General features: G+C 47.2%; 1 protein-coding gene across 1 annotated transcript in view; it reads left to right on the top strand.

Annotated features, from left to right (window-relative positions):
- Positions 1 to 280: 280 nt before the first annotated feature.
- LOC309615635 (uncharacterized protein) overlaps positions 281 to 10,512 on the top strand; it is a gene marked incomplete at its 5' end in the record, with an annotated part of 609,457 nt that continues 599,225 nt past the window's right edge. Inside the window, 2 exons of the mRNA XM_082365667.1 lie at positions 281 to 776; positions 9,311 to 9,416. Coding sequence (XP_082221793.1) covers positions 281 to 776; positions 9,311 to 9,416 — 602 coding nt within the window. The remainder of the gene's footprint in view (positions 777 to 9,310; positions 9,417 to 10,512) is intronic.

Genomic DNA, 10,512 nt, shown 5'->3' with positions numbered 1-10,512 from the left:
TCTCCTCCGCCCCACTTAAGAAGTACACACACGGCCTTGAAAGCCCGCAGTTGTCTTTACTTTGCACCCCCCCTCCCCCTTTTCTTTTTATTTTAAATCTTCGCATTCGCAAATTATGCTTTGCCAGGGCTAGGTTCAGACTACAGCATCTAAAACGTTACCCGTCCGGGTAGTCCTTTAAGACATCGAAAGCCCAGCCTTGCGCAGGCCACTGGAACCCGTACCAGAAACCTTGATCTGGAGTCCAGTTTGGAAACACATCTGTGCTTTCCGCGGTAAAATGGTAACTTGCCCAAGCGATGCATCTGGCTTTAGATTTTATGGGGAATATGATCTGGAAAAGGGAACGCCTGTTTCAGGCGCGGCAACATGCCCCGCGCGGATCCCCGGGGGCTCCCTCCTGCTTAAGAGCGCGCGGGGCCTCGACCCGCAGGGCCTCAGCCAACCTCTGGGCGCCCTGGTTTGGGTTAACCCCACACTAGCTCTCTCCCTTCCTGGCCTCGCCTGGGGTCGCTCTTCGCGGCGGACGAAGCTTGTAGACGAGAGGAGAAAGTTGGAGACTGAAGATCAGATGTCCTTAAAGGGGCTGGGGAAAGGGAGAAGCTCTTCGCAGCTAGTGCCAAGAAACTCGGACACCCCGCGCTCGCCCCGAGGCGAAGAAAACTGTCCTGGGGGAGCACAAGTGTTCCCGAGACTTTGCCAAGGTCCGGAGGTAGACTGTCCCCCACCCGCGCCCACCACCGGGTTGTTTCATAATCCCCTCTGGGCCGCCTTAGGTGAGGACCCGGGCGGGGTGGCGTGGGGGTGGGGTGAGGTGAGGTGAGGATGGCGGCTCTTCTCTGTTTCCCGCCCTCTCCGCAGCGGAAACGTCCAAGGGGTTAAAATGGCGCGGCGGAACGGGCTCGAGGAGCGGTGCCAGTGTTCGGCCCCGACGGGCGGGAGAAGTGGGGTGGGGGTGTGGGATCCCGGAAAGGGCTGGGAAAGCGGGGACCAAGGGGAGCTGTGAGGCAAGAGTTTCTGCTCTTGGGGGTTGCGTCCAAGGCAGTTGCCGGCGGTAGTGGGGACGGCAGCGGCAGCAGGGGAGCCAGGCGATGGTTAGTGCACGTCTTGGCCCACCCTGGGCAAGGTTATGTCAGGAGAGCGCTCTGGCACCGAGCTCTGGCCCGCGGAGAAGATACTCCCCCCTCGGGCTCTCTCCGCGAGCGGGGCTGGGCGGGCGCGGAGGGGCGGGCGGTGCGCCGCGCGAGCCCAGGGCGCTGAGGTCGGCAAGTCGCGTTCGGAGCGGGCGGCGGCCCTTCTCCGGTCTACGTGGAAAAAAGTCATCTAAAAGAGCACCCCCCCCCCCCCCCCGGCAAGCAGCCCTTTAGCGCCGGTAAAGAAGATAGAAAGGGACTCAGGGAACGAGGGAAGCTCAATTTAGAACTTCCAGAGTTTCCAGGTTTGTCCAGCGAGTGGGACTCTTGATAGCTCTCGAAGAGCTGAGCCCATTTCCCTTCCAGAACAAAACTAGAGGAGCGTTCCTCCAGAGGAAGGCTGAAGTTCAGGCCCCACGTGGAACCCGAGCAGCCCCCGCCGCCTGACCTCGGGCTCGCTTCTCCCAGGGCGGCGGGGAGCGTCCTTTCTGAACAGCCCCGGGCGGGAAGCGCGAGATTCGGAGCGCGCTCCGCTCTGGGCCCTGCTGCGGGCTCGGACGTTAAGGCAGGAAACGCCTCGTCCCGTTTTCAGTCTCCCAGTCAAAACATTTGGCTGAATCTCGAAATAACTTTTTTGATAGTCCGGAAAAGAAGCACGACAAATGGACTCACCATCAGCCTTGCGTCAGCGAACCATTTCCCCTGGACTACAGTGAGATTGGTTTTTTCATTAGTTGCAGGAACTGAATTTTTGATGATTTACCTGGCTGCTCAGGCTCCTGGGTGTATTCTCCTCCCCTCCTTTCCCACTTCATCTGTCAACTCCCTTCTCATTTTTTATTTTTAATTTTTTAAAGCTCCGGATACCAATTGCATGGTATTCTTTGTAACTTATGTAGCCTCTAGTCTAACTCAGCCTCTATCAGTGGTCAGCACAAGCCACAGTGTTTGCATAGCCCTTACAAAACGGGTCATGTTTTCAGTTCCTTTGATCCACAGAGACGAAAAAGTTTTGCTTTGCATTTCTCTCCCGCCCCCCCCCCCTCGCTTTCAGTGACAGTGCTCTCCTCCCAGTTACAAGTTCCTTCTCCTCCCGAGTAGTTCGGGATTTCTTTATTTTTACAGGGACCTAAAGAGTTAGGAGAAATTCACCGTGTGCTGACTCACCTTCACTTCCCCACCCCGAACCCCCCGCCCCAGACAGGATTAACACTAGAAGATGTAATCAGTTAAACCAACAGACTTTAATATCATTAAACATGGATCTCTCCACTAACCTTAGCAGTTACGTCACTTCGAAGAAGGAAGTAATAAAAACAAAATTCTTGCGAATAAAATAAAATTATGGAAGCTGTCCCTTTGAGGTCCGGATGCAGAAGAAAGTGTTTGGTCTTTTTAAAAAGAGCTCTTATTGATAAACAATTATTAATATGAAATAAAATTTATAAAGCCAGCCCTATCAGGGTGTCTGCACATAGTAGGTACTCAATGAGTATTTAGTCTCCCATTCTTCTCCCCATCCTTGGAATTTTGGCAGGAGATACAGACTTCCCAGTGGCTAAGAAAATTATGCTCAAACTTCGCTTCTGGTTCATGTAATCTCCACTCACTCAGGCAAAAAAAAAAAACAAAACAAAACCAAACAAACAAATAAAACGCACACACAAAACCCTCAAAAAACCCCTCACAAAATTTATCCAGGGAACTTTGATAGCTTATTAAAACTTAATGGAAATAGCTAGACAAAATAAAAAGTATGGTGATTACATACATATAAATCCTAAACACATTTAATTATTTCGAACGTTTCAGTGGCTGTAATAGGTAACCATTACCATTTGATCTCGTTTACCGATTTCTACAGTAAAAACGAAAATTGTGGGCTCCCCCTCACTTCTCGAGTTTCTGCTAGAGCAGCCTTCACCCACGCACTGATCTATCTCGACCTCATATTTTTCATAGCGCAAATTTTATCAGACGCTATTCAGCTATCCACTTTTAAGACTTGTGCGCGCGCTTTCTCTCTCTTTTTAATTTTAAAAAATAAAATGAGAAAATAGAGAAGGAGGTTGTAGCACTCAGGGGTGGAGGAAACCCACCTGCCCGCTCCCCTCTCCCCGGTCTCGGACTCGCTGGAGGAGAGAGTCGCCGGGAGCGGCTTTGCGGATCTCGCCGGGTCACCTGGTCCAAGCATATTTTCTTTGCGGCCCATTCTCAGGAGTAAACAGTCACGTCGTAGTGAGTTTCTTAGCAACTTTGCACTGCTTTTCAAACAGCAGAGCATTCTCGCACGTTCGTCCCCGCTTCCAAGGCTCCTGCCTCAAACTGTCAAGTATTAAAAAAGCGTTCCGAGCAGCCCTTTTGCCCTTTCTCCTTCTAAATGACGAGGCCGGTCACGGCGGGTGACTTTGGCGTCTGCCGCAGGTCTCAGCCCCTTGGAGCCGGGCAGCCCAGTCGGCTGAGCGGGAGAACAGGGGCACCTAATTAGTCCGTGGCTCCCGCCAAGGTGAGCGCGTGGGCGCAATGCGCGCTTCGCGAGAGCTGTACCCAAGTTCAACCCAACGCGCCTGAGGAAAACTTGGGGCACCAAAGTCCCCTCTTTAGACAAGCGCCCGGAGGGGATCTTTGTAGAGACCTAGGGCGCGGTCGTGGCTTCGAGACCAGGACTTCACTCTTTTGAGATCTATTTATCTCGTTCTAGAAAAATACCCCCTACATGAACCCATACGAATACCTCCCCGCTCTCCCCTCCAGTGGTCTGCAAGCCCCGGGTGCGAGCGTGAATCCTGAGTCCCGCACCGGGTTCCCGCTCGCGCAGAGCCCGAGGCGGGCCGCTGAGGTCACAGTAAGTTCAGAGCCACGGATCCGGGTCAGATTTGAAAAAAAAAAAAAAAAAAAAAAGTGTATTCCAAGTCCGGCCCGGAGCTGCTGTCTGGGGCTCAGCCCGGCTCCCCCTCAAAATGCTTCCGAGTGCATAAGTTGGTGATTACTTCGCGCAAACTGGACGTCGCGCCTGAAGGGCCGGCGGAGCCACCGGCTTGCCTTCGGGGGGGTCCTGGCATCAGTGGGACCAGGACGTGTCATTATTGTTGCAAACGGAGACGTGAATGGAACCCCCATCCTCCACCACCCCCTCGGCCCGGAATAACTCCAGGGCTCTCTGGTTTGGATGTCTAGGGGTTGGAAGGGCCACGGCTCCCAGGACCCCTGGGGTCCCGGTCGGGCCTCGCACCGAGGGGCGCGGGGCAGCGGGGACGGCGTCGCGCGCTGAGCCGGGGCCACCGAGCAGCGGCGGCCCAGGGCAGCCCACGCGGGTCCCGGCGCCGCAGCGAAGTCAGAGGCGCTTCCAAGCTCGGCCTGGAGCGAGGGGCGCGCAGGGGGAACCGCTTCTCGAGCTTCGTTGCGCAGGCAAGTCTGGCGGGGAGAGGAAGGCGGGGAGGAACTCTCTGTTCCTGAGGGTCTGGTCGGTCATAGGAAGCGTTTGGGGTGCGGGTCGCAGGAGTCCGAGAGCTCGAAGCGGCCGCGCTGGGCCTGGCCTGAGCGACCCGGCGGCGCTCCCAGCCCAGGCGGCGCGGCGCTCTCCGCCTTCTGCGTGCGGGCCGCAGTCGGGCCACAGGTCGTCCAGTTGGGGCCGGCCTAGCCCTCGGGGAGGCCTCTGCAGATGGCCGGACGGCAGGGAACCCCCAGGCCCCGGCCTAGACGCGGAGAATTCACAAGGGTATTTCCAGGCCTCGGCGGCCTCTGGGCAGGGGTTAGCTCAGAGTCAGGTTTCTGCTTCCACCAAAAAAGAATTACACAAGTTTTCCAGATCTGCAGTGATCGCAAGGCCGACTGCTTTCTTAGGAGCCTATAGGTATTTTTGCCTGTAGAAGTGAATTTGAGCCATTCCTCTTTCCCTCTTGTGAGCTGGTCACAGGCCTGGTAAGGATTCATCCCAGGCACATTCAGGTCTGTGCCTCCTTCTTGGGACGTGGTGTGTCCCACACACTGCTGGGCCTGCGGGGTGGGTGGGGGGAGGAGGTCCTGCCCTGTGATGGGGAGGTGGGCTTCCCTGCAGGACTAGTCTGATGGGGGTGAGAGGCCTACCTGGAGGACGGCAGGGGAGGCATGGAAAGGAGGAGGAGACAGGGCCTGAGCTGTGTGTGGAGGGCTGGAGGTGGTGAGGGTAGCCCTCTCCCTAAGAAAAAGAGGGCCTGTGGAGTTTTGCTGCCTGGACTAAGAACACAGGGTGGATACGCCCAGGCTAAAGGTGGATGGCACAAGACTCCAGCTCCCAGAGACCAAATGAGGATGGCAAATCTATATTTTCCTGGCTGTTCCTTGTATTTTAATCCTTTCCCATTTGTTTTCTGTTTACTCTTTAGTCAAGTGTTTCTGAAAATCTTGCCAAAAGGAGGTTATCCAGTTAACAGATATTTATTGAGAGCCCACTGCATGCCAGGAATAGGAATGGGATAATTAATAGGACATTTCCTGACCTCACAGGGCTCACAATCCAATTTTCTCTATAGAGAAAAAACCAGGCAATTAAAATATGCTGTGTAAAGGGACACATGGGCTTATATATGGTGAAGTGAGCATGGCTGTTTAGGGCTATTTACAAGAAATTCAACATTTCTGGAACATAGAGGGGAGAGGACTGGGTGGGGGGGGGGGTAGAGAGACAGCCTTGGGTGATTAACCTGGACCCAAAAGAGGAGTTTAAAGTGTAAGCAGTGCATCATGGGGCCTTCATGGTGGTGGCAGGAAATGATGCTAAGGGGGACATGGTGCTGCACTAGATCAGATGCCCTCTAGATTTCCCTTCTGGTGTTGAGATTTGAAGGATTCACTTTTATTTTATTAAAGGACCTGGTATTCGGTGCCAGCATCTGCTGAGGCATGTATAGATTAAAAAAAACATATCTATGCTTATTCTACCTACATGGTTAATATTTCACACCTTGAAAAGAAAAGAAAAACCTAAAAACTAATTTAAAAAATTAAAAAAAAAATTTTCGGCCGTGCTGTGAGGCTTGTGGGATCTTAGTTACCCGACCAGGGATCAAACCCGGGCCCTCGAGTCCTAACCACTGGACCACCAGGGAATTCCCCTTAAAAACTAATTTTAAGAGAACTCATCTAGCAGAAAATTTTGTGAAAATACTGCAGTTAGAAAATTGACATTTGAGATGAAACCTAAAATAGTGAAGAAGACACTGTCCTGACCTCATGGAGTTTACAATCCAATGGAAGATACAGAGAAATAAATACAAGTTGTTCAGCATCCCTGGAATATAAAGGGCAGCAGACAGGGCAGGCTTTAAACTCTCAGAAAGTCAGATCATGGGGGTGGAGCATTTAGCTCAAGGTAGCTCAGAGAAGTCCAAAGGGGAAATCTGGAGAACATTCATAGGAAAGAGAAAGCTTTCGTGGGTTGACACAGCCCTTATCCTCTCTGGAAATGCCGGTGCCTTCATGACATTTGTGAGTCTCAGGACTACTATAAGCTAATGACTCTTCTCTAGAGGGACAAAGGAAAAGTCTTGCAACTAACTAGACTTCAAAAAATGTTAGTTTGATGTCTTAATGATTAATTATGAAAATACCTAGATGTTGTACTTTTAATTGGAACCACTGAATCCGTTTGTAGCATTTTGGTAGGGGCAAGAGGGACAATAAATTGCGTCCCTGCTGTGTTTCATAGGCACTTCACGTACATTGCCTTTCCTAACCCTCGTAACAACTCCATGAAGTAGGTGTTTATATTTCTATTATATTTCCATTTTATAGATTAGGAAACTGAGGCCTAGTGAGTTTATTATGCAAGGTCACTTGGCGAGTAAAAGTGGCAGAGCTATCTGACTCTAAGTCTGTGTTCTGTTCACTCTTCTCATCAGGGCTTTTCCCAACCCAGAAGGTGATGATCCTTTAAAAGAAAATCATATTAAGAGTATTCACATTTGAGGACTTTCAATCCCTGTGGAAAAAATAGGGTTGAGTGAACTTATAGTATCCCTATAAATTATTTTAGGGTAGCCAATATAAAAATTAAGGACATCACAATAAGTAGGAATGTTTTACACAGATTGAATTCACACATGTGATTAATTTGTCTTTACCATCCTTGCTTGCTAGAAAAATTTCAGAATAAAGAGATGCTGATGTATTAGTTTTGTTTTATTACACAGAGAAACATATGTATAGTCTTATATTTAAATGGAAACTCCCTCTTTATTTCACAGTTTGTAGTCTCTAAGTCACTCTCCCTGGGTTGTGACTGAATATAGCTTGTCATTAGTATGTAGACCATCTGGGGTTTGTGATTGGGGGAGGGATTATGGTAATATTATAATTTTATAGATTGATAACATTTGATAGGTAAAAGGAAAAGACGTTTGTGTTTTTTTTAAATCCTAGAATTACGTTAATTAATCAATTCAATAAATATTTGTTGAGCACATACTACTGCCAGGCGAAGACAAACCGAGTCCTTGCTGTGGAGAGTGTGTCAGGAAGGAAGGAATACAATGTGTGCTCGGCTCCTGCTATGTGCCAAACACTCTCCTAGACACATTTAATGCTTCAGACAAACCTGCTGTCTGTCCCTGTGTACAGAGTACATGAACAAAAGAGGGAGGCTCAGAAAATTTAAATAACTTGTTCAAGATCACACAGCTTGTAAATGGCAGGGCTCCAATTCAAATGCAGCAATAAAGAGTATGCTTTTTCACTACAACACAGTGCATTCTTGCCTGTGCAAATACTAAAAACTGTGAGTACTTGCTAGTCATTTTATCCTTCTTTGGCCTGTGTCCTCAGCTAAAACAGCTGGATAACTATTCTTATCCTGTTTACCTCATGGAGCACTCTTAAAACTCAAACTGTAAGAAATTAAAAAAAAAAAAGCTGTTCCTAATTGTTTAGCTGAATTGAATCTCACAGGAGAAAAAAACATATGAACTCTAATAACAGGTTTATTAATAGTAGTCTATTGATGGAAAAAATACTTTAGTCCAGTAGGATCAGAATTTGATGAATTGTTGCTGTTCTTTGTTTTATTAATTAATTTAATGCCAAACATTTATTAGACGTAGTAGAATTGCACTGAGCAGTGGATACAGAGACTACGGCAAGTTACTTTTCCAAAAGGGGCTTCAAATCTAGTGGGTGAAATAGAATATATAAACAGGTAAATTATGAAAATGTGCTATAACAGATGCCCAAGGTTTCCTGAGATCTAACAACATTCTGAGCCTCCCTCACCAAGGCTAGAATCTTTGTCTCCAAAAGTGTTTATCAAGCTAGAAGACACCTGGGCAGCTCGTTAAAAACATAGAATCCCACTTCACTCTCATATAATCAGATTTTCTGGAGGTGGGGCCTGACTCCATTTTAAACAAATTCTCCAATAGTTCTTATTCTAGTTCTAGACCAGAATTTGGGAAAAAGAGCTAGACCACTTGATTATAGTCAAGTGGCCTAAAGAAAAACAGTCCCCTGGTCCCTAACTGGGATGTGGTTATACTCTACCAGCAAAGGTTAAGAATTCAAACCCACTTAGGGAATTTGGTGTGCTAAAGGGTGGGAAAGGTTGGTGGGAAATTTTCAAAGCAGATGATGATGACATACAATTGTAACACATTATAGTGGGGGGGGGGAGCATTTGGGCTAATAGTCTTACCCATGAGTTAATTTAAAATTGTGAGTGGTTGCCACTCAACTGCAGAGCATCTAGTTGATTAAATAAGAGTAGAGCAGAGAGTTCCAAATGTTCTTTTATTTTTTTAAGCCAAGGAATCTTTTATTCCAGTGAAACTTTAATGGAAGGCTGACACATAAAGAAGAACTGCCGTGGCTGAAGAAAAAGATGGGTGAGGAAGAGGTGGGTGCCCTGAAAACCACAAGTGCAGCTGTGAATTCAGCAGCCTGTGAGGGACTTGAGCCAAGGACCAGGCTTGTGTTCCAAGCCTGGCACCATGTGGGCACATAAGAAGTGCATAGTGTTTGATGACTTCTATGGACTGAATGTGTCCCACCCCCGCCAAATTCCTATGTTGAAACCTAATCCCCAATGTGATGGTATTTTGAAGATGGGGTCTTTAGGAGATGATAGCTTATGAGGGTAGAACCCTCATGAATGAGATTACTGCCCTTGTAAAAGAGAACCCAGAGATCTCCCTTGCTCCTTCCACCAGGTGAGGCTACAGTGAAAGGACTTCTGTCTATAAACCAGGAAGCAGACCCACACTGGACACTGACTCTGCTGGCACCAAGATCTTGGACTTCCCAGCCTCCAAAACAGTGAGAAATAAATTTCTCTTGTTTCTAAGTTACCCAGTCTATGGTATTCTGTTATATCAGCCCAAATGGACTAAAGTGACTGAATGAATAAATGAGTAAAATGCCATCATTTCTGCTTCAAAATGTAATTGAAGAATGCAAAGCTTGCTAATATTTTTTATCAGTAAAGACTAAAGTAAATAATCCATTTAGTGGCTTATTTTCATCACCAAATTCTTTTGGCCACTTATGGTCTTACTTGCCTTCTTTGAACGTGAATTTATGAAGCATTTGGTCTTTACAGTCTAATTTCCTCCAGGACTGTTTCCACTTGACTTAATCAGGAAAAGAACCCAGGTGAAGTCAGGAAAACTGGCGAAATTCAGGCTGTTTTTTTTTTTGGGGGGGGAGGTGTAAGATAGGACAAAAAGGAAGAAAGGAAGCCATTTCTCTGTAAGAATGAAGTGTGATTAATTTTAAAAATAAAATTTATTTTTTACCTGATGATGAAAATAATATATTTTCACCGTAGAAAGTATGGAAAATACAGTAAAGCACAAAGAAGGAAATAAAATTTACTTTTCCTATCATTACCTAGAGATAATGCTGTTATTGGTGTCTATCATTCCAGTCTTATCTTTATACAGTAGTCTTTTTTTTCAAATTAGGATCACATCCTAATGTGTTTTAAACTTGGTTTTATCATTAAATAATATACATGAATGTTTCCTATGTCATTAAGTATTGTTCTATAACATCATTTTAAAATTTCTACATCATAATGTATGGAAGAATATACCACATTTTGTCAAACTAATTTCTTATTGTTGAACATTTGGGTTATTTTCCATTTTTTCACTAGTATGAAGTGTGTGACACTGAGTATCCTTTAATCTTTGTGTGTGTGTGTCTGTGTCTCAGTATTTACGGTATGTTTATTTTTTAAGGCTTTTGACCCTCCAGAATGGTTGGACTCCTGCTGAAAATGGATGCAAGTTCTTGCTCCTCACACTGCAATGACAATCTGTCTATTTATGATCTGTACTGGTTATTTGACAGGGAGCACACCACTTTCCTAGATTTGGGAAGGAAGGGAGGGTATTAAAGCCCTGGGTGT

This window comes from Balaenoptera borealis, assembly GCF_965194805.1.
Source record: "Balaenoptera borealis genome assembly, chromosome: 18".
Taxonomy (NCBI): domain Eukaryota; kingdom Metazoa; phylum Chordata; class Mammalia; order Artiodactyla; family Balaenopteridae; genus Balaenoptera; species Balaenoptera borealis.
Note: the sequence above shows the minus strand (reverse complement) of the source record. Positions and strands in the feature narration are given on the sequence as shown.